Source organism: Curcuma longa, chromosome 12, assembly GCF_044706935.1.
Source record: "Curcuma longa cultivar G26 ecotype Majalengka, Jawa Barat chromosome 12, ITB_CL_G26_1.1, whole genome shotgun sequence".
Classification (NCBI taxonomy): Eukaryota; Viridiplantae; Streptophyta; class Magnoliopsida; order Zingiberales; family Zingiberaceae; genus Curcuma; species Curcuma longa.
This window is the reverse complement of record NC_133872.1, coordinates 10,196,011-10,222,039: the sequence shown is the minus strand read 5'-3', so window position 1 is coordinate 10,222,039 and position 26,029 is coordinate 10,196,011. Positions and strand designations below refer to the sequence as shown.

Here is a 26,029-nt window from a genome sequence, read left to right as displayed (position 1 = left end):
TGGTTCTATATGTTGATGATATTTTACTTGCCACAAATGATATAGCTATGTTAAATGATACTAAGAGATTTCTTTCTAAAAATTTTGAAATGAAAGATCTTGGTAATGCATCTTTTGTATTAGGAATCCAAATACACCGAGATCGTTCTCGAGGTATTCTTGGATTATCGCAAAAGAGCTATATCAATAAGGTGCTTGAAAGATTTGGCATGAAAGATTGTAAACCAGGTAGCACCCCGGTCGCTAAAGGAGACAAGTTTAGTCTTAAACAGTGCCCTAAAGGAAGCCTCGAGACTCAAGAAATGCAAAAGATTCCCTATGCTTCGGCAGTAGGAAGTCTTATGTATGCTCAAGTTTGTACGCGTCCGGATATTGCGTACATTGTTGGAGTGTTGGGCAGATATTTGAGCAACCCAGGAATGGATCATTGGAAAGCAGCAAAGAGGGTAATGAGATATTTAAAAAGAACTAGTGAATACATGCTCACATATAAGAGGTCAGATACTCTTGAGATCATGGGATATTCTGACTCTGATTTTGCGGGATGCCAAGATAGTATGAGATCCACTTCAGGCTATGTTTTTCTATTGGCTGGCGGAGCTATCTCTTGGAGAAGTGCTAAACAAGCACTGACAGCTTCTTCCACCATGGCAGCAGAATTTATAGCATGTTATGAGGCATCAAATCATGCAATATGGCTGAAAAATTTTATCTCTGGGCTGCGTATTTTGGGAATGGTTGAGAGACCATTGAAGTTATTTTGTGATAATAAATCAGCTGTATTATATTCCAACAACAATAGGAGCTCGACAAAATCGAAGCACATCGATATCAAGTTCCTTGTTGTGAAAGAAAGAGTACAAAGTGGACAGATTTCGATAGAACACATAGGCACAAACTCCATGATAGCATATCCTACAAAGGGTTTCCACCCAATGTCTTCTATGAGCATATCACTCATATGAGTGTTACTCAATTTGGTGAAATCTAGATCTAATGGGAGTTTGTACTATATATGTTTTCTATATATGTTTGGTTATATACCAAGTTTTTTCTGATCAGAAATAAAGTTTAATGTTTACTTCAGTACACTTTGTACAATTTGAGTTAATGTTTTGATCTCACTTTGGTTAAGAAGGACCAGTTGAAAATTGACATGAATAGATCACCTTGCATATAATTTTCATGCCACACATTCATGATTGATCTATGTCATTTAATTATATTGATGTATGTGACCATTGATGGTTTAGTTGTGATAGATACAACAAAGACTGCATTGATCCTATGTCTATATAATTAATGGAGAGGAGATTTGTTAAGGAAAGTCCTATGACTATGATGACAAAATTTTGAGCTCACTAAAGTTAACACATTTATAAATTTACATATATGATCCAGTGGGAGATTATTAGAATTTTGGGATCATTAATGTAATTATAAATGTCATGTCATCAATTAAATAAGTCAAAGAAATTAATGTGGTCAAATTATGATTAAGGAATTTGGCTTAAGGGCTTAATTGTCATGAATATAAAAGTGTGGATACCACATGTGCAATTTCTAATTTGTTGAGGGGCCAAATTAGAAATAAGCAAATAAAGATAATTATAAAAGGGGTTATGGTCCCAGTTTGCAGAACGACGTTTTTAGTTTTGTTCCCCATCGACGAAACTCTCTGGAACCTCAGGAAAGTCTGCAAATTGAAGATCTTGACTCTAGATCGACTGCAAATCATGAATCCTGGTATGCTTCCGCAATTCTGATTATTATACTTGTGATTTCTTGAGAATTGAGTAGCGTTTAGGGTTTTCTGTTAAGATTACTCTATCGATTTTTTCCTACACCGGCGAGTTGGTCGTCGATCGGACCCGGTCCAACAGCTGGCGGTGGCTGGACGGTAAATCCTAAAATCCCAAACTCTGAAAACAAAATTTAAAAAATAAATATTGAATCAATTTACCACATCAACAAATGCTCATGAGTTGGCCATAGATGGGTGAGCGAGGTAACAATTCTATATACACTATATACATGTACCTTTAGGGATCTCCTAATAAGTATAGTAATTTATGTTGATAATTAATTTTAATTATAACCAATTAGTAAATATATATGGGATAGATGGTATTTCACAACTATTATAAATTAATTTTTCAAATGAATAAAAAAATAACACTTAAGATTATTTGAGTTATATGAAATATTTATCAAAGTTAATTAGACAGAGATACTGAATTTACACATGAATTTGAGATGAATTTTTTTTAAAAAAAATAGATATCCTCAAATAATAAAATAAAGTCATCATTTTTCATTAAGGAGCTATTTTCCTAAAATAAGATATATAAAATATAAATTAAAATATAAAATATCATCACCACCTCCTAGCACCGCCGCATAGTCATCACCATAGTTGTAAATTCATTTTAACTTCTTTTTTTTTTACAATTTATGATTTAAAAGGGGTTTAAAAATTTTTATGATCTCTATATGCTCGATAATTAGGTTAAGGTTAAAAAAATAAAATTATTTTTTAACCTATAATATGTTTTTTCGAACCCTAGCTATTCCCTAACTGGTTGGCCCATTGACGGCCTCCTCCTCCTCCTCTCCTCTCACGATCGGCCTGCACATGAATGCGAATATATTAGCACAAATATTTGTAAATATTTATTTTTTTAATAAAAAAATAAAATCTGTCACTCTTGCAATTTCATACGATCGATCTCATGACCATATGTGAAGAGGAAAATCGAGAAGCTGTAATTGGCCACGACGAGGAGGGTATTATCTTGGCTTCGCTAAGATTCGACCCTTGTTCATTTCAATAAGTCTGTTCTATCATAACCTCGCACTCGCTAGACAACCACATGCCTACCTCTCACTTGCGATGTCACTCGCCATGGCCACTTGAGGCGACCTTGCCCTCTCGATATCGCCAGCAGTGGTCGCGCGAGGTCGCCTCCTTGCACAGGATGTCGACTGCAAGGTCGCCGCCTTGCGTGAACTTAATGGATCAGAGCTGAGTTGAGAGGAGAGAATTACTTTCCGTCCAATTTAGACAGAAAAAATTGATCCATAATGGATTTTTAATTCGGTCTGTCCATTTAGTAAACAAAAGAAAAGAAAATAATCCGTCCTTTTTTATGAAGTAAACGGAGGAAAATTTTCCACGACCAAAACTTTTCCGTAATTTTTATTTCCTTCCTCTCAAGTAAACATAGCCTTAATAAACTGCATTATGTAAGCATGCAACCTATTAATTAAATTTAAAATTAATTCAATTAATTTAAAAAACATTTTAAAATGACATATTATTATATGCCTTTTTACATCTCTAAATATTGCACTTTTGGTACTTATAAAGAAACTCTATTACTTAAACCTCATTATTATGCGAACTTTATTACATTTATCTAAATCACTCAAATCTCAAATTATGATTTCTTTTAACCTTTTTCTCTTCTTTACTCTCCTAACGCTTAGAAAGTTTACCAAAACTTAAAATTTGGGATGTTTTTATTTAGAGTAAAGATCCACATTTCAATTATTAATTTAAGTAAATCTATCCGACTAATTTTATTAAATTAGAAAAAAAAATCTTACATATCATTTTAAATTTTATTTTTTTTAATTTGTCATTGTGAAATTTCAAGACATTTTACATATCATTTTAGATTTTAGTTTTTTTAAATTTGCCATTGTGAAATTTCAAGCTGTACAAAATAATAAATACCAATATAACTAATTACCTTAATTAGTTTTAAATAACTTATGTAAACAATGGTATGGAAATAAGGATAAATAAATAAAATGTAATGTAATCAAAGAGATATATCACAAAATAATAAATTGCAATTATAATAATTTGGATATACAATTTTAACTAATGATTGTTTTGAAAAAAAATAATAAATAGTATTTTTCAGTTATTGAAGCCCTTATAATTTTGATAAAGGTGAATTTTGGACGCAAGATTTTAACAACAAGACTTTTTATCAACTAAGTTAATTAACATATTCAAAACAAATGGTAGGCTCACACTAAAACAAATGGTAGGCTCAAACAAATAACTAAAGATTGTTATTATATGAGATCTTAAATTTGGTAATGGAAAATATAAATTTTCGTTATTTTGAAAGCGAAAATATAAATTTTCGTTATTTTGAAAGCGTAAATATACATTTGTCCTCAACTAGGATGATTGATTGTGTATGAATGTAGAACTGAATGCTTAATGTATTATTTAGATTATTTTATTATTTTTTTTCTAATATAATTCGGTCATCTTAAACTAAATGTTACACTAAATTTTAGAAAAATGAAAGTTTATGATGAATTAAAAAAATAATATATCTATGTATGTATGACAATTTCTCAAAAGATACACTTCAACTTTGAAAATGCTCAAAAGGCACACACCCAAATTTCATTTCCCCCAAAAGAAGTACTTGATTCTAAATTTACCCCTCCCTCAATCGATTACTTCATTCATGGATTCTCAGTACATCCGAGTTACATTTTAATTAAAATTTTATTTTGTTGGTTTAGATGCATAAATTAACATTGAGTCTGGTGGTTACCTTACCATCTTCCTATTTTATACAAAATCTATATCATTGTGATATAGACATTATGCACCCTTCTCTTCCCTTTTCTCTAGTCGTACCATCTACCTAAGCACCCGCGGTTCGATCCTCAACTACGACGTATTTATAAAAAATTTTCTCCAAATAGGGAAACGCAACCCAAGGATGCTAGGCGTCTGGGTTGGCCGCTGCATGCGCTTCCCAATTTACCCTGATGGTCGGTAAAAAATTTCTGTGGGACCGGAGGACCGATCACCCCTAGGACTAGCTGGGATTATCATTTTTTTCTAGTTGTACCATCTAATCCAATAGAGATGACTAATGTCTAAGGATGGAAAGTAAAAAATGAGTCATTACTGCTTGACCATGGTTGGGTTCAATCAACAAGAGGACTTCGAGGAGGTTTCAAAGCTAGTGATTCTTAGATTGGTGAGTCTTGTTTGACAAAATTCTAATTTTCTTATAATCCTTTGCATATGAAAGGTTTCTCCACATTCAATAGTTGACAAAGAAAGCTAATGTTACTTGTGTTTTTCAAGAGCAATCCACTGACAAATTATAGACTATGGAATAGGCATCCAAAAAACTTCCAAATCACATTAAACATGTTAGTGATTGTTCAAGTGTTTATTGTATTTTATGCTTGTTTCATTCGCTCAAAATGTTTATAACCTTGCTAGATTGATAGCAAGAGTTGTTGTAAATCACAATTGCAAATACCGGACACTATTCACTGATCTTATTCCAACAAGTGGTATCAGAACTACGATTTTAATATTTGGAAGGGCATGGTGGAGCATTGCTATATGACTGGCAGAAATCTGACTATGTTTTTTTGTTATCAAAGGCCTAGAGATGAAGGAAGAAAAATGAGTAAAAAAGATTAGACAAAGCAACAAACTGAGATTTATGAAGGGTACAAGAAGATTGTCAGCTCTTTAAATTCCGTTATGCCGAAGAATTTTGAATAAGATAGAAGAGTGTGAAGATACAAGAGATCTTTGGAGAAAGACCTTGCACATTCACAAGAATCCCAGGTAGAGGGTCAAATCCAAGTAGTCAAAAACGATCCTGTAGTGGAGAAAGAGATTGCAAGACCTTGTAGATTGGATGACTTGAGAGGAGAAGCAAATACCTCTTCGAAGGATGAAGAAAAGTTCAACACAATTGAAGAAATCTTACAAGTTCAAGCTGATCTGCACCCAAAGGAAGAATAAGGAGTATATTGTGTATTTTGGATGCAACAAAAAAGGACACTTCAAAAACAAATATCTAATCGCATAAAGGAAATATTGTGTATTTTGGATGCAACAAAAAAGGGAAAGATAAAATCAAATTATTAACTGCTTAAATATGGTATTTATTATTACAACAGCCTACTTTTATATGTAGTAAGCAATGAATCAAACTACAGATATAGATAATGAAAAAAAAAAATTTAAGAACTAAAAGATAAAAGAAAAGAATTAACATGAGAAGATCTAATGCTATAAAGAGTATAGCGTAAAATATTATATATTGAGAGAGATTTAACGTTAATTTCTATGGAACAGGAACTTAATTACTTATTGTAATAGAAAGGGCTCATAATACGGAACTTTCTTATAGCCAAATAGTTAAACTACATATTAATATTTTATCACTAGTCTACCCTTTATTGTTATTATTTGAGTTAATGCCTCTTTCATAATTCAATCTTTGCACCGAAGCCACTTCGATAAACCTATTTCCTAAAGTTCACTACAAATGGTTATTAAACTTAAAAAAGCACAACTCATATGTTAAAATTCACTACAACAATCAAAAAGCTATACAAAGTACTAACAGTAGGTAAACCAGACTGCAGTTTGGTGAGTTTATACCGCAGATTTAAATTATTACTGTTGCCAAAAAAAATTCTATTTGTAAAGATAAGCCTGAGATTATAGGATATTTTATGAACCGGACACACTCACCAAGTGAGAATGAGTCCAAGGAATAATTTCAGCTAAGCATCTCACCTGACGGACAAAACAGGATCAGAAAAGATTCATGCCACTGCTTGATCTTGTTCAAGGATACTACAAAAGTATCAAGAGATTGTACGTTCAAAAATTCTGGAATTTGAACAAGTCATCAAGAGTTATTAGCAGCATGCAAATCACCATATGATTACACAATTCAAAATACAGTCCATGCGTCCATTACCCAGAATTTAAGTGTTTAACTATAAATGCTCTGAAAAAGAACCTCAAGACAAGTTTTCTATGCAAAGAAGAAAATTTTGATGAAAAGTGCCAAGGCAAATTGTAACACCACGGCGCTGACAACAAGAAGCATCATATCACGCCCCTCGGTAGAAATCTTCAGGTTCAGATAGATGAACCAAGACGATGCAGAACCAGCAAGAATAATAATGATCCACCTAAAGAGCTCCCAAGGAACAAGCAAGAACAACTAGTGGATAGTTCAAAAGAAGCCCGTATCACTCATACAAGAACTTTGAAAAGGAAAACCATCAAAAAATGCAATAGAATAACAGTATAATTTTGAAATTGCATTGAGATCCACCATAATTGCACTCCAAACAAATAAGTGTTAAAGCCATGCTTTGGCCAAGAAAACCTTAGTGTACATTCAATCTGATTCTAAGTGCGTAGCTATTGTTATTACTCTGAGCATGACAAAACAGGTATATTAGCAGCCTTTGTGGGTCTTCTATCAATCAAACCATATCAGACCATTATTATCTTTACATTTACACAATCATATCCTAATTTTCCTACTTTAGCAAAAATTTCCAATGACAATAAACTATCAGGTCACTGCCTCATAATCTCTTGGAGAATGGTTTAGCAAACTGAAGTGGCTCTGTCACAATAGATGCAAAAAGTATATATTCCTCAGATATTTGGTTGGTGCTAGAGATGCAATAGATTGCTAAATGAAAAATCCCACCAAATTGAATCAATAAATTGTTGGTCAATAAAAAAAGAGAGAGACCAAGATTCTTTCTTCATTAGTTGCAGATCACACATTCATCATACATTCTCATAAGATAAAGAGAGGATAGCAATCACTAAACAAAAGCATTGAAGAAGATAATGGTTGAGAAAATATCAGCCTAGTATGGCACTCGAATTGACACCATGAAAAGAAGCTCTATAGTCCGTGCGAAGAAAGAGAGAGATGTGTGTTTTAACATGGATTTTCACAAATTTTAATGCACAACAGTATACTAAATGAAAAAAAAAATGTGGCATCATCTTTACTTGCTTCAATATGATGATCGATAAGAAGTCTAACCTTAATACTAGGGCTTGGCTGTTTCATGTCAAATCAAAGAATTATACAGTAGGAGCAAAGAAGATAAATTTAATTGTATGGATATGGAGAAAAGAAAGAATAACTTACTGAAGTGGGTATAAAGATGAACAAAGAGTAACCCCACAAACACCAGAGACGCACTAGGCTTGCAGTAACTCCAAAATACTGAAGCAAGAAGTAGAATGCAACTGGCACAGCAACTGCATACCCATATATCACACATGCTGCCCAGTTTATATAATTGACATCAAATTCCCAATCAACATCTTGTTCACTTCTTTTATGAATCAGATAACTAGCATAGTTTCCCAGGGCAGCAAGAATGAAGACCAATGTAGTAGAAATCCAAACAGGGCCATACCTGAAGTATTAGTTGCATGGATATTGAGATTGTTAATTCTAGATTCCATAATTGCATGAAGTATTTAAAAAAACCATTATTGCATGAATATTGAGATTGTTAATTCTAGATTCCATAATGCAAACAAAGAAATTAATTTCATAAAGTTTTAAAATTTATGTTACATTAGTAGGTTCTCCACTTTAATAAATGTTAATGGAAGTTCCAAGTAGGTAAATGTTGTATTTAGACAGTAGAAAAAATTTATAAAGGTTCAAGTTACTTTGGATTTTTTCCTTATTTGTAAATTGTCCAACTTGGCAATTGTTCTATTTAGAAGCTTAGGAAGTGTTGGTAATGGTAAATTAATCTAGCTTGATTTCCTAATTTGTTAATTGATTTATTTCATAATTTTAGTGAGACCTTTAAGTATAGAGGCAAATTATATCCTTAATTGTTTTTTGGTTTATTTCAAATTTGCCTGGTTCGGGGTCTTTAAAAGAACCCAAATTCAACCTCATGTAATTAAAATTATTGCCTAATAATATTATTCTTAGTGAATTTCATTCTCAATGAGTTTGTTGTTTTTCTACATGGAATATTTATCCCTAGTTCCATGTCAACTTTGCTCCAATTCAAAATGAGTTTGGGTTCAATTTGATATTGCATCAATTTGGTATCAGACCATTAGTTGGTTATCAAAGTGTCTTTATGTTGCATCAATTTAGCATCAAGAGTCCAAATGCTAAATCCATGCTACATCAATTTTATAAGTGTCTTTGTGCTACATGATCTTCTTGACAGAACAAGGAGGTTCGGTCGACCGAACATAAGAGATTTATACAACCAGGATACGATCCAAGTCCAAAAGGAAACAAAGGATCAATCGACCGATAGTAAGGGTCGGTCAACCGAACCTATATGGAAACATAGGATGGGATCGAGCTGTGAAGAAAATCCTGAGGATCAGTCAACCAATAAGGAGGATCAGTCAACCGATCAAGATGATTTTGCGGAGATACGATCAGCTCAAATCATGAACCTGGACGCGAACCTGGGCATCATTGAAGTTCGGTCAACCGATCAGAGGAATTAGTTGATTGATAAAGGGAGAAATCAAGCGTTGGATTTCCAAGATCTGATTGGGTTCAGTCGACCGATAAAAGTGTATAAAAATACCTCGACAGCCAAACTCCAGTGACCAACTCTGTACACAACTCTCATTCATTAATCTATTCATGCAAGCTCTGTCATCTACACGCCGAATCTCTCTGACAACCAAACGTCAAACTTCTTTATTCTATTGTTGTCGGTAACTCATTTCATTTATTGCATTTTATACTGTAATAAAGGTATAATAAAGAAGTACTATACTCTACATTTGTACGAGGCTTTCTCTGCCTCCGAAATATTTTTCAGAAAGAGAATATTAATTGATTGCCTATCGGAAAACGATCCAAGGAATCGTAGACCTTGGAGTAGCAATTGAACCATAAACCAAGTAACTAATTGTATTAGCTTGTTTTTGTTTTTAATTCTGTTGCATTCTGATTTCTGATTTTAAAAGAAAAAGATAAATTTTAAAATATTCACCCCCTCTATCACGCTTTCCGATCTTATAATTGGTATCGAAGCAAAATTGCTCTAAATAGGTTTGACCACCTTTTGAGTCTCTTTAAAAAAATTTCTTTTTCTAAAAATAAATTTTTAAATCTTTTATTTTGTATCTATTGCATTACTTTCCCAAAACCCAAAAAGTCTTGGAATATTTCTTTTTTGCAAAAAGGATATGGCTCAACAAGAAGGATTCAACACCGCTCATCCACCCCTCTTCAAAGACAACTTCAATTATGAGAAGGGGTGAATGGAGTATTACCTAAAGACGAAGATCAACATATGGATCATCGTCAAGAAGGGTTCACAATGCCAATTGACGAATCCGTAGATCCCTTAGAAGTGTATCTCAGACATCAAAAAGAAAGCTCAAATCAATACTCAAGCCGTAAACACCCTACAATGTGGACTAACGAAAGAAGAGCCAAGTCGAATAGGACCATTTGATAGTGCCAAAAATCTTTGTGATAAATTGATCGAACTCTACGAAAGAACCACCGATCCAAAGGTAACAAAAAGGGATCTTTTATTAAATCAATTATTTAACTGTCAATGCAAAGTGAAGAGTTTGCAAATCAACTACAAACAAGGATCAAAGAAATATTAAACAAAGTTCATCAATTGAACAAACGGTTGAAAACCACGGCATTATATGGTATGTCTTAAAAGCTTTTCTCCGAAACACATTGTAGGCATCAATGATTGATGTATACAAAGTGTCTAGGGATTTTTCTCCAAAACTTAGACGAATTATTCTGTGAATTATAATTACATAAGTAGGCTAACTTGAATCCACATGAGAAAGGTATAACTTTAGTTGCAGGACAAGTCTAAAGTAAAGAAACAAAATCAAAATCCCAACCGGAGCTAAAATCAGAAGATCAGTCGAAATCGAATGAGGAAGACGAAGACTTAACCTCTGAAATCGTAAACCTAATCCGAAAGATGTTTAAAAGGAGGACTTCATCAAAGAGATATCAAAATAGTGATCCAGTCAAAAGGCAAGCAAGTGGGTCAGAGTAAACCAAGCAAGCCCAAATCGGAAGTAACGTGCTACGGATGCAACGAAAAGGGATACTACAAATCTGAATGCCCCAAGCTAAAGGAGGAAAAACCCAAAAAGTTAAGGAAAAAGAAAGCACTCGAAGCTACTTGGGATGAATCATCCTTAGAGTCAGAATCAAAAGAATCAAACCAGACCAACTTCATAGCACTAACAGCAAAGGAGGAAATAATTGGATCCGGATCCGAATTAGAACCAGAGTCCGAGTCAGACTCAGACAATGTGGTAACCTCTACCTTAGTTGATAAATTGTATAGTATAATTACATGTTTAACAAATAAGTTAGCTAAATTTGATGAACGGGTTAGATCCCTTCTTAAGAAGGTAAAAGACCTTAAGGGGTAGATCAACCTAAATTCTTCAACTAACCAAGTTCAAGAAGAAACCTCAACTTAAGTCCAAAAACTTGAGAAAGAGAATTTTGTCTTGAAAGGTCAAATTAAAGAACTTAAGGTAACGTTGGAAAAGTTTACTTCAAACTCCAAATACCTGAATATGATACTTGAAACTCAAAGGATTGTGTACAACAAATCTAGACTTGGATTCAAATCTAACACTCAATATAGAACCTATTTGTTTTTAATAAATAAGCATGCCAACAAAAGAGTCTAAGCATGGGTTATCAAAGTTGTGATCCAGGAGGAGGGAAAAGTAAAATTGTATCTTTAATTAAGGGGGAGCATTTGAATTTTACTATATTTGATTATTTTAATTCATGCTTCAAATGTTATATTTTATGCTTAATTTAAAACTGCTAGATAGGAATAAAGATAATCTAACATTGACAATATAGTATCAGAATTAGATGAGTTGATAGTACATTAGTAAAGTCTAACAAAAGTGCATGTCTAAGCTGGATAAGGCGTATCCTATCTAGTACACCTAGGTAGGTGGAACTAGCTAAAGCTAACTCACCTAATCCTGAACTAGTTAGATCAAAGTTTAGAATTAAGTTAATTGAGTATGTAATTTCTATTATCGACTTTGTCTAGAATGTGGTTGCTCCAAAGTAGGCCCCTGAGCCTCGCCATAAATTGGAAACCGATTTAAAAAATACTTACTGAGCTAACTTAAAAGTAAATTTGAATCTAATCCAAGGTTAAGTTTCTTTCCCCTAATCACTAATTAATCAAACCATGAGTGATAAGTTAGAATGGATGAGATGTTAATAAAATTGACAAACTACTCAACTTAAATCTATAGGAATTAGGAAACTAGTAGATAGATAGAATTGATTTATGCTATATTCTATTTACTTATGTGCAAAATGGAATTAGCCTAAGCATGATCGTAGATTTCATATACCTCTAGATCTAGGCTATCTTTGCATCTCATAACACCTAACTTTAACTTGTTTATGTATTGAGCTACGTAGATAGGAGTGAGATGTTAGAGTTTGACCCCATGTTCCCAATGTAGATCAGTGCATCAAAATGAACCAAAAGGAATATAAACATAAATTGACTACTACGATGGCTAACTCATACTAGACTTGACGATTAATCAATATCATTTGGATCAACGAAAAAGAATTAGACATTTTGTTTAAGGATAATTTTTAGTTAAATTACTATTTTGAAATAAGATTTGAAAACTTATTACTTTTCGCAAAAAGTTACATCCAGTCAATCAAACACATGTATCGATCGACCGTTCAAACCTAAACCCTAATCATACACGGTCAAAGTTTGATCGTAAGTTTAATCGACATGAAAGTCTTGGTCGACCGATCCCTAGGGATAGGTCGACCAATTAGCCTCATAAATCAACTCGAGGACCCATGATTAGAGATGTCATCTACCGGTCAACCGATAAGGCCTTTTAGTCGATTGATCATCCTGAAACAGATAAAGCTAATCGATCGACTAGGCATTAAAGGAATCAATCAACCAATCACCCTAATCAGTCCTGATCCCACTTTATAAAAGCACTGCCGAGGGGAGGCTTAATCCATCAATCCGAGCATTCTATTTCTCTCTTCCAATGCTAAAACCAAGGTCTCCAAAACCTCTGAAGCCTTCCGAAGCCTCCGAAGCCTCCAAAGCATCGAAAATGTCTTGATAACGACTCTAATCTTTCCATTATTTCCATCTTAATTTTCTTTACTTATTTCAATAAATTCTATAGTCAAACACATTGGGCTACCCAAGACCAAGTTGGTCCCTAGAACCCCAACCAAGACCTTAGGTTCCCCACAAAAGAACTAAGGCATTCATTTCAAACCAAGACTTTTCATTCCATAGGGACTCGATACTTACACCTATCATTTTTCACTACATACTATCCTAATGTGATGGTAGTTTTCAACTATTATGCATTGTTAGATCTACTAAACTGCATACATTTTGTTAATCTTAATCTATGTGCTGAATTTTACCACAATCTTCAGCAAATTGACGAGTACAATTATAGAACTAGGGTTGCATGTTAAGATTTTTTATTTAATGTTGACATGATTCGATTTCTTCATACTCGACATACTAATGACACCTTTTATTGCTTCCCGAACTATCCCGAGACCTACTCTCATCTTACCTTGGATTTCATGTATGTTGACTTCTTTGAGGATCCTCGTCCTAAAGTTATGGACTCAATTGATCTAAGACCACAGGACAATGCTTTTTACAAAGCAATTATAGGTTGCATCCTGCCCTTATCCACTCGGGATAAAACTATCATTCGACCCCATCATTTATTTCTTATGCATGATCTTAAACATTGACTTGACATTAACATAGGTCTATGGGTGTTGAAGACCATTATTCATTATTCTGGATGTAGTTCCTCCAGAAAGGTTCACATGGCCTATTGTCATATCATTACTGCATTATTGGGATCTCAGGGCATAAACACTGCAATAGGTAATGTTAAACCAATATCCACTCATTTTGACAAGATAGATATTAAATAGTTGTCCTTGGTTGGGATAACGAGTGGCCAGAGCCCAAGGAACGACACAGATGCATTACACAGGCTAAGGAGCCCAAGGAAGAGGAACCACAGCCTGATGGCATCCCTTTGACTCCTCTACTAGAGCTTCCTCCTCCAGTTTATGCTCAAGCAGCTCTTTTAGCGCCAGATGACCCATATGCTCGCTTTCAACAGGAGTTTCAGTGAATCAATAGATGGTTTGACTCGCTTGACAGACAATTCAATTCAATCGCGCAGCAGCAGATGGAGATGCTACAACAGCACCAGGCAATGCAACAGTAGCAGAAGATGTTCGATTTTCTCTGGGCTTGGCACATCAACCAACAGCGCCCTCCATCTTCTGATTAGATTTAAATATGCATATCTGGATTCTGTTAGGCACTATGCTTATGTTTTGTTTGAGTACTTTGACTCCTAGCATGTTTGACTTACCTTTTGTGATGAAACTATTATCTATGAATACTCAACATGCATGTTTGCTTCTATATCTTAAGTGCATTCATTTCTTAAGTATTGAAAACTCTTCATTATTATTTCAAAGTATCTTTGAAAATTTTATTAAAAAATTAATGCCTTGAAAATGCCTTGTAAAATATTTTGAAAATTTAATCTTTCACATTGTTGAAAATTATTTCCCAACTTTTGCAATGGTCCCTATTTTGATGTGTGTCAAAGAGGGAGAAAGGGGGAGAGAGATGAGTTTAAAGTTGGAGTTGAAACTTTCTTAGGAAACTTGAACTTAAAGTTAAGCTTAAGATGGTAAATTCAAGACTTTAACTTTCAACTCAAAGCCAAGTATGTTACTTACTTTAAGTTATCAAAACTTTAACTCTTAATCTAAAGTTAAATCTTGATCCAAGTTTAACTTAAACTTTTTGCTATAATCTAATTTCTAAGTCAAGTTTCAAGCTTGTTAAACTTTAAAGTTTGTTAAGAAAAGGTATTTTTTCTAACTTTAAGCAATGTTGTCAATCATCAAAAAGGGAGAGATTATTGAACTTGTATTTTGTATATCTGGCAAAGGATTTAAAGTTAGACATTGTGAATCTAATATTGATATTGAGTGTGCAGGTCACTTAACAAGCAAAGTCCTAGTGAGTCAGGAGAACCGGACACTAGACAGCCAAGTCTTAGTGGATCAGGAGGGTCAAACACCAGGCAAACACACTTGATATGTCAGCTGGATCGAATATCAAGTAAAGAGGGAAGCCCTAGTGGGTCGATCGGACACTAAGCAAAGGAAAATCTAAATAGGTCAGCTAGATCGAATGCTTGACAGGTAAGGTAAAACTCTTGAGAAGAGAAGTTCTTCTAAAAAGGTGTGAGGACGTGTTATCATTTTGAGAACAAAGTTAAGCAATAATCCCACTAAGAAACCAACCTAAATTTCAAAATCGAGATCAAGCAGTCCTACTGTCAGATTAAAGCATGCATAAATAAATTGTCACTAACTCTATTTTGCAGAACTATCATTATATCACTAACTTTGTTTTGCAGAGTTTTTAGTTGATCAAAGGGTTCGGTCAACCAAACATAAGAGATAACAAGGATATGATCCAAGTCCAAAAGGAAACAAAGGATCAATCCGCCAATAACAAGGATCGGTCGACCGAACCTATATGGAAATAGACGATCGAATAAGGCAGAATTGGGTCAGTCGACCGATAAGGAGGATTGATCGACCGATCAATTTGATTTCATGGAGATACGATCTGCTCGGATCATGAACCTAGACACGAACCCGGGCATCATTGAACCTTGGTCGACCAATCAAAGGGATTAGCCGACTAATGAAGGTAGAAATCAAGCGTCGGATTTACTAGATCTGAATGGGTTTAGTCGACCAATCAGAGGGATAGATCGACCAATAAAATGTATAAAAATACCTTGACAATCGAGCTCCAAAGAACAACTCTATGCACAACTCTCATTCATCATTCTATTCGTGCAAGCTCTATCATTTACACGCTGAATCTCTCCGACAACCAAACGTCAAACTTCTTTACTAAATTGTTGTCAGTAACTCATTTCATTTATTACATTTTATATTGTAATAGAGATATAGTAAAGTAATATACTCTCCACATTTGTACGAGGCTTTCTCCCCTTCCGAAATATTTTTCGAAAGGAGAATATTAGTCGATTGCCTATTCGAAAACAATCCAAGGGATCATAGAACTTGGAGTAGCAATCATTAAACTATAAACCAAATAGTTAATTGTGTTAGCTTGTTTTTGTTTTTAATTCTACAGCATTTTGATTTCTAAGTAATTTAATTTCAAAATAAAAAGATAAATTTTAAAACGAGCGATATTCACCCTCCCCCCTCTATCGTGCTTTCCGGTCCTATATTAGGCACAACAAGGAAATCTTGGAGGCGAGAAGTTTCTTAGTACGGAGTAAGTCTTGGAGGTTTGGAAAACCTCTTGGCACCAAGGTTTTTCAACATCAATAGTGTCTTCATGCTACATCATTTCATGCAAGCAATATTTAGTAAACTAAGCTTGGACACATTCAAAAGTAACTAGTAAAGTAGGAAAAGTTTTAAGAAAGAAATAAAAAACATGACAATGGTTTTTCATCATTGTACATTAGTTTATTTTCACATTACTGCTTTAGCTAATCCAAGCACAAATAATCAAATCCGAGAATTGATGCACTTAAAGTGTTTCTTCAGTTGTACCTAACCTAGTCATTCATTTCCTCTTTCTTTTTAGTTTACTCAATGTACAACAAGAACAAGTGTATGTTCCAAGTTCTAACTCTTTGAGGTTAGCTAGATGGATCTTAACCAACAATTAACCTTTATGCAAGGCTATAGATTATTAAGAATTTTGGTTATTATAACAGTTAAATTGGAAATTATAGTGTGTCAAATAACTATAAGTTAGGTATATTTTAAATGATAAACATATGATCTATGCGATCTACAAGTTAATCAAGATGCATAGAAGGGAGACTCACAGATCAGGATTACCATCAATCTTCCTTGAAAAGTCATTCAAAGGATACACAGAACTAATGATTCTATCAACCACAACATCAGTGTCAACGTTGAAATATGAGGTGTATGATGAAATACTCAAAAGTCCTTTCCAATTGTTTGTGGCTTGTTCATCTCCAACTGCATGGATGAAAAGCTATGAGCAGAGCCACAAGGACACAAACAAATGCATCAGGAAGAAACACACAGGTCGATACAAAGTATTGCAATACCAGAGCTCCAGTGAATAGACAAGCATGTTGTAACTGATAACATAAACTAGACAAACACATCAAAACTACTCTGTAGGATAGCATCTGGAATGGTTAATATTCAATTTTGGAAGAACACGTAATGCTAACCTCCAATCATCAACACTCATTCTGCCACTAACAAATAAATAATTGAGTAAAGAATCTAATTCAATTATCATTGCTCATCCAACATAATAAACCTGAATAACTGCCATTAGTTTATACAACCTAACTCCAGGTATTTTATGAATACAATGTGTATTATTGATAATTCTGTGAACTATTGTGGCTATGTATCTATGGATCACAAGGTAGAAAAAAACCATCCATATCCATGAGCCACCAAAAAAGAATCAATGAACTAGTAAACAGAGTAGAAGAATGAGGCAAATTAATTTTACATGCATACCATATGGACTCTCAGGTGACAAATAACCTCCGTTGGGAGGGGAAAGATATGCAAGTTTGCAGGTGAGGCTGAAAAGAGGTCCAACAAAATGTGAGTAAAAAAAAACTAGATTTTGAAATGAAAGTGCATGTTCTATAGTAAGAAAAAAAAATAAATTACCAGATTGGATCGCACTGACATTGGTCTTTTCATCAGCAACCACAGCCTGGAGAAAGAAATTTGCGTGATTATGTATCCAGCTACAGAAAAAGAATGCAAAAGGACGAAACAGAGAAAGGAATATAAAGAAGATCTTGCAAGCCTAGAGAGTCCTCAACTAGAAGCTCAAAGATGCAAAAGCGAGAGTCTACAAACTAGAACAGAGACGAATCAGCAGAAAAATCTAACAAAATTACGAAGAAAAACAATTACAAAAAAAAACATCGGCATGCTCGAATAAAGATCTGATGTCTGATATCGAATTAAATAATAAACCAACGTAGAAATCATAAGAGAGGCAATTATCATGGGAATAGAGAAAAGAGGAAGGCGTACGGGAACGGAGCCGAGCAGGTGGCTTGTTGGAAGGCTGGTGTATCCGTCTTCCATAAGGAGTCGCCTCAGCAGCAACAGGAGGAGAAGAAGAGGGAAAGAGAGACCATAAGTAGCTAAACGATCAAAATCTCGAGCTCTCTCTAGCTTTATCTCGGTTCGCCGATTGCCTCTCTCTTCTCCGCGCGAGGAACCCTAACAACCCTTTCGTCGTCTCAGCTGCTTTTTGCAGTCTCCCAAGCCAGTGAGAGAAAGGAACAGATAGCTCGGATCCATCGACCCGGAATCAAGCTCCGAACTTGATATGCACGCTTTGCTAACGGGTTTGAGTTCCAATTAGTCTCTGGGGCTTTAGGATATTCAAGTTGTCACTCAGACACCTACAGTTCGATCCTCAACTACGATATATTTATAAGAATTTTTCTCTAATTAGGAATCGCAATCAAAAATATTGGCCTATAGATTCGGTAATTTATTGAGTCAATACGATCAACTGAGATTTTTTTTTTTTTTAGTTCCAACTAAACAATAAAACCTTTCGGTAATTTAATTGAATCACGTTGATAAAATTCTAAAATTCTCAAATCGCATAGGTAATTTTTAAAAGTATCAAATTATATATCCTATTCTAATATTGTCCCTCCGAATCATATTCGTTCACTGAATCAATTACTACAGTATAACAATATATTCGATATGATTATGTGGTCATGAATAAATAATTTTAATTGATGGCTACGTTATTGTAATCAATTAAAAAAAGTTTTTTAAAAAATCGATTAAAAGTTTTCTATGATTAAAAATTAATTGTTCTTGTATTACATTGAAATTTGAGAGCATAAATACATTTAAGAATACTGTTCCAAGTATATAAAGACATAGTTCTATATTATTTTGAGTTTCATCAATTATCAATTACTTTTAGATGAAATCGATTGATGGGTCTTAGTCATTCAACAAATTAAAGAATATATATATCTTCAAAAAGAGAGGAGTTTAAGGATCTCAATTGTTAGGTCGATGAGTGAATATCATTGTTGTATTATTTATGATAAGTTTCTGATATCATTTTTAATGCCTAATTCATGTTCAAAAAATAATTGCTCTTGATACTATATATCACATTAGTGTTTGAGGGTATGGATACATTCAGGAGCACTGCTTGAGCATATAAAATTTGATTCTATGTCATTCCAAGCTCTCTAGATCCATCAGTCACTTTTGGATGAAATCGACTAATAGATCTTAGTCATCAAAAAAATTATATCTTCAGAGAGAGGTGAGTTAATAATCTCAATTGTGGTATTTATCAGTGAGTATCATCATAGTATTATTTATAATGAACTTTTGATATCATTTCTCATGTCTGATTCGTGTTCACAAAATTATTGCTATCAATAATGTATATTAAATTGGTATTTGAGGGCGTGGATATATTAAAGAGAACTGCCCGAGCATATAGGACCTGGTTCTATGTCATCTGAGCTCCATAGGTCCATCAACCAGTTTTGGACGAAATCGACTGATATACCTTAGCAATTGAAAAGATTAAAAAATTTATATCTTCATAAGGAGAGGAGTCCAAGGATCTCAATTATGGTGTCGATTGGTGAATATCATCATTGTATCATTTATACTAAGCTTTCGGCATCATTTTTCATGCCCGATTCGTATTCAAAAAATTGTTGCTCTTAATATCATATATCCCATTGGTATTTGAGGACATGGATACATTCAAGAGCACTCATCTGCCTCAATATCATCACCCTTAATATCTGGAACATCAACAACTTCATCAAGTAGTAAATCTAACTAAACTACAATTGCAAAGAAATAAAGGCAACATAATTAAAGCATTCAACAAAACTTAATCTAATTGCATCCAAATAAATGACAAGAACTTAAAGCATTAAACGAAACAAGCATGCAAGTAATTAAAGGAATTGAAATGCATTAACAAAAGTAAACAAAGTGTAAGGGGTATTTAAACAAACAATGACAAGCATAAAAACTAAACTAGGGTAAACTAAAGATAAGTGTGGAGATCTCTCCCTCCATGTCGAAGTGGTGACGATCAATGGATCATGCCTTATAACCCCAAAGCGTGGTGGAGAATCCAATCTCTCCCTAATCCAGTTGAGCACAGAGGAACGTCGTCGGAGATGGAATGGTAGTGACTCTCCTAATCTAGACAAATTCTTGTGGATGATGATGGTCATCAGAGACGGAGGTGGAGATGGATCACCTCTTCTAATTTGGATGAGTGCTTAGATGATGGTGGAGATGGTGGAGGAAAAAGATCACGGAGGAAGGAGACCACCCCAACCTAGATCTAGATTTTTGCCTTTATACTTCATTGGCTGGCACACACGGAGTGCCCTTGGGCGTGGCCAGGCCATTCTAGCTGCTTTGAGTGGTGGCACGACCGGGCGATGTTGGACCCTATAAAGAGCTTTCGAGCACATTCCAATATGGGACATGATGAGGCCGTGTCGAGGGACACGACGAGGCCGTGTTGGGGGACAAGGTGAGGCCGTGTCAAGGGACACGACGAGGCCGTGTTGGGGGACAAGGTGAGGCCGTGTCGGGGGACACAACCATCCCATGTTGGCTTCTGTAGTGAGCTTTGACTTTGATTTAGCTCTCCTTTGATCTCCTACAAGATAAAGTTTACATCTTAGTAAATAATGTTCTAAATATAGGAGAATTACGATGAAGGTCTAAATTAACCCTTGCACGTAGAATATGATAAGAATAACAATTGAAGCATACAAGAGGGTTAACAATATTGAGTATGAGAGTGAAACAATGTGTCAGAATGGTTGTTATCAATCACCCTAAGCTAACTTGTATACTTGGTAGATCTTGTGCAACTTAAAATACATATCAAATAGTCAACAAAACTAACTTAAACTCTTTGTCCAATCCATCAAAATATTTTGTTGTAGGGAGTACTAAGAATCGAACATATATTTTGATGTTGGTAAAGATTTAAGGTTAAGTCTTATGGTTTGATCAAGTATGCCTCAATCAAGAAAGTCTTAGTACGTCAATAGGTAGCTGACTGGTAGCCTTAGCAGAACAAGGACACTAGGCAGTGAAAGTCTAGATGGGTCTGTGGATTAAACATCTAGCAAGTGGGTCAGTTCGACTGAACATCGAGTCAGAAAAATGTCCTAGTGGGTCAAATAATCAGAAGCTAACAACGAAAGCCTAAACAGGTCTAGAGAACATGATGTTTGGCCAATGGTAAGTTGAGATAAGCTCTTAAAGTGAAGTGATTCTTTTGAAAAGAAGAACTAGAAAGGATGAGTCTTCATTATAGAGGCATCCTTAGGTGACGATCCGATTAAGGGATTCACTCGAAATCCAAAGTCGAGATCGAGCAGTTAAACAACTAGCAGACTTAATTGTAGTTAATTTTTATATTACTGTACTAACTCTATTTTACAAGATCGAGAGATCAATTGGCTTTATCAATAGATCAAACCATTCGATAGACTGAATGACTGGTTCGATCGACCCAATGTTGATGTGGCATCCGAGGTTGACTAGATGAGTCTCGGAAGGATGATATGGCATAGGAATAAGCTTGACTGGTTAACATAGCATCGGGATAAGCCTTGATCAGTTGACGTGGCACAACGCGTGGTGAAGTATAAATTCATTTTCAACTCTTTAAATTTAAAATATGAACTTTTGGATGGTGAAAATTGATCGAATTTTTAAAAATTTTCATTTATATTTTTTAAGTAGTTTTGAAATTTTAGAGGCGTCAATTTTGGAAGCAGATACATCATAATTAATTATGAAATATAATTTTTAAAAATTATTATATGTAGTTATAAAATAAAATTTAAAATTTTAAAATTTTTTAAAAAATTCATTTGAATTCGTCCTGTTCATGTCTTGTCCTGTCTTCTCCGGTTGAAAATCCGGACTACTCCGCTTGTTGCAATAGGAGATAAAAATTAATAAATTCATCCTTGTTTTCTTTCCCATGATGTTTTCTCATTAATTTGATACAACTTAACTTCTACTCGTTTAACCATTTAAAACACCATAATTTTCACAAATACATTCAACAATTGTTACACTACAACTAGTATCTATCTACACTATCTGAAACACAACACAATTATAACCGTCAATTTGAATTAGACCCATCGGATTGATCTGCTCCGTTAAATAATTTAGGCAGATTATATTAAAATTTTATCAATCCATTTTAAGATAGATTAGCCCATCTAAGTCCGCGGCGGACTTGAGTTGACCCGCGAATTGAAAAAGTTTATTTATTTATTTTAAATTTTAAAATTAAAATAAAAAACTCAATGAATTAGTAGGTTTGATCCATTTAAATTATAATTCAAATTTAAAAATTATAATTCAAACTTAAAAATTTTAATTTAATCAATTTAAATTATAATTCAAATTTAAAATTTTTAATATTTTTTTTAATTTTTTAGCAGGTCTATAGATTGGCCCGTCTAACTCCCAGTCTATATTGAATTGAAGTAGATTAAAGATTTTCTAATTCATCTCGCTGTAGATTAATCCAGTTGACGCAACTCTAAATAGGATGCCAACTATGCCTCTGCCACAAAAATTAACTTGTCTCTGAAATCCATCGCAACGGCCCCACGGGCCACGGCGCAACACCGAGACACGATCACGCATGCAAAAAAAATTAATAATAACATATTTTTTCCCACAAAATAAAATAAAGGAAATTTAAATTATATAAAAAATTGTCTATAAATTAATATCTTCGTCACTTAGGCTCATCAACTCACTCAATCTCCTGTTTCTCTTTCTCTCTGTTTCTTCTTCTCCTTCTCCTTCTTCTGCTTTCTTTCTTAGAGGAGAGAAAGATGTACATGGACGATAAACTGTCCAAGAGGCAGCAGCAGCAGCAGCAGCAGAACCTTTGGAAGAGAGAGCGGCCAGTACGGACAGCTGATAGGACAAGCGTGAGAAGCGGGCGGAGAGTGGAGCCGCCGTCCTTCTCGCGGCGATGCGCCGGGTTGGTCAAGGAGCAGCGGGCCAAGTTCTACATCATGCGTCGCTGCCTCACCATGCTCATCTGCTGGCGAGATGGTGCTTGATTAATTGATTACTCATCCACATTTTGTGATATATTATTATTATTATTATTATATGTGGACTATAAAAATTTCTCAAGTGCAATTATTGCATATTTATTAGATTAGATCAGATGTGTTAAATTTGGAAGGAGCATGAGTAAGATGAGAATGAAACAGAAGCCGCCTGATGTCTGTCCTTTTCACCAACAGTCTCTTTATCTAAATTATATATATAGAGAAAATACTATACTGCGCGACAAGTAATCCATGATCCGTGCGTGACACCTGTGATCCATCGCCGCTGTGGCCGTTCCGTCCGACCACCGTTGACCTCTTCCTCGGGTGCGATTGACGCGCAGCTCGCTGGCGTTCCGTCCGGCATCGGATTCCGATCGAATAGTGGTCGGAATTCGACGAATTTCAGTCGGAAACAGGGTCAGCAGTGGCGCAGCCACTGTCGACCGCGATCGGTCCTGTTTCTGATCAAATTCGTCGGATTTCGAGCACTATCCGGTCGGAATCTACCGTCGGACGGAGCGCCGACGAGTCATGCGTCGATTGCGGCCGAGTCGGTGGTCGGCGATAGTCGGACGAGACGGCAAGGGTGGTGGCAGCGACGATGGGTCAGAGCGTCACGCATGAGTATGTCGTACAAGATAATATATTCAGCAGTGGCGCAGCCACTGTCGACTGCGATCGATCCTGTTTTTGATCAAATTCGTCGGATTTCGAGCACTATCTGGTCGGAATCCGCCGTCGGACGGAGCGCCGACAAGTCATGCATCGATTGCGATCGAGTCGATGGTCGGCGATAGTCGGACGGACGGCAAGGGTGGTGGCAGCGATGATGGGTCAGAGCGTCACACATGAGTATGTTGTACAAGATAATATTCTCGTATATATATATATATATATTTATTTATTATTTATGTGGTAAAGATTGAAGGGAAGGGAAGAGGAGGAAGAACCAAAGGATGTGGGGGAGTGGGCCGCCATGGTGGGGAAAGATGCAGCACGTGGGCCCACTATTTGTAATCTCTCGCCATGCTTTGTCTGTTTGCGATAGTTTTAGAGTACAAGAAATGATAAGATGATATATATCATTATATATACCTGGTCATGTCACTGCTTTTCTATTGAACATTTATATTCATCCCAATTTTTATGTAAATATCATCGAAAATAAGTGGGGCAATCCCCAATGATTAACGTTTTAGATGCATATATAATACTTTCGATCAAATTAAAACTAACTCATGGTCGGAAAGATTTCCCACGTACGTAGCAGGCCAAATATGTAGAAATCAGGGTATTTTAATTATGTAGATTTATGGACGTCTTAATTATTATCTAATGTCTGCATGAGATTATATATATATATATATACATATATATATATATATATATATATATATTTGATATTCTGTGTGACCCGCACTGTACGACTCCGTGAGCAACACAGCTGACCTATCGTTGTTGCCGCCGCCCTCGTCGTGTCGTCTGACCACCGTCGGCCGTCGGCCTGGGCACGATCGACGCACCGCTCACCGACGCTTCGGCCGGCATCGGATTCCTACCGGATTGTGATTGGAATCCGACGCAATTTGGCTGAAAACGCGGTTGGTAGTGGCGCGCGGTGGTTTCCGACCAAATCGCGGTCGGAAATCGACCGAGGAAGGACCAGCGTGCGACTGCCGACCGCGTTTCTGGCCAAATTGCACTGGATTCCGGCCACAATCCGATCGGAATCCGATGCCGACCGATGCGCTGGCGAGCAGCGTGTCGATCGCGCCCAGGCCGGCGGTGCGGACAGCGTGGCAGGGCGGCGACAGCGACGAGGTTCGGGAGTGGATCATTCCCACATTTGCGCGTCGATCGCGGGGCCGGTGGCCGGACAGCTAGCGTGGCGAGGGCGGCGACAGCGACGGGGTTCGGGAGTGGAACACTGTGCATTCCCACATTTGGACGGTTAGATCTGGTATGCGATCATGTGATGGACAATGAATCGCATGGCGCTCACGGGCACGCACGAGAGAGTCACGTAGAATATCAAACTCGTATATATATATATATAATTCGCCCACAATAGAATATTGTGACATTTGAAAGTATTCTGGGTGCTCAAAATAATAATAGTATAATTTTTTTTTATTTTTTATTTACGGTTCCGTTATTTAAGATTTTCTTTTTTAGTTTTTAGGGGTTAAGTTATAATATTAATCAAAAAAAAAAATTTTAAAACGAAAAAAATTTAATTGCTCGGAAGGTGTGTGGATAAAAAGTGTGGAATAACAATTCAACACACCCTGCAACTAAATTTTTTTCATTTTAAAATTTTTTTTATGTTTAATATTATAACTCACCCCTAAACCATAAAGGAAAAAAAATCTTAAATACGTTAACCACAGTAAGTTAAAAAAATAAAAAATAAAAAATTACACTGTACTATATATTTCGAGAGTCTTAAATCTCTGTCGCGGGCGAATCGTATATTATAAGACACGCAATATATCATAATTATATATATTCCGTGGAGTTTTTCTACTTTGATGGTAAGCTTATCATAACTGTAAGATCTAGAATTTGTTGGTCTAATAAGACATGTACTGGCTAAGTAAGGTAAGGTTTGATGTCATACGACTTGAAGATAGCTAGGGCATAGTACCAATACTAGATCTTCACAAGTAAGACTCACTAGAAGATAAACAGGAAAGAAACTAAGACTATTCCTACTTTCTTAGCCTAGATCTTTTCATAAAACACTCACTTACTCATTTACTAGCTACCTTTAAAATTTCCTAGACTTAAAAAAAAACCCCTTAAAGAATTGGTATCAGAGCCCTATGACCTTGAATCATAAATATATATGACTTCAACCCCTACTCCTAGTTTGTACTACTTAGACTTAACTCTTTATCC

The 26,029-nt window shown here is 35.4% G+C and overlaps 1 protein-coding gene across 1 annotated transcript; it reads right to left on the bottom strand.

Moving 5' to 3' along the window:
• Positions 1-6,671: 6,671 nt before the first annotated feature.
• Positions 6,672-18,291, bottom strand: LOC141843119 (uncharacterized). The gene is given in 7 exon segments (XM_074731152.1): positions 6,672-7,028; positions 7,986-8,259; positions 16,811-16,970; positions 17,493-17,534; positions 17,537-17,560; positions 17,652-17,697; positions 18,027-18,291. Coding segments are annotated over 7 exon segments (792 nt in total). The 5' UTR covers positions 18,081-18,291; the 3' UTR covers positions 6,672-6,836.
• Positions 18,292-26,029: the final 7,738 nt, after the last annotated feature.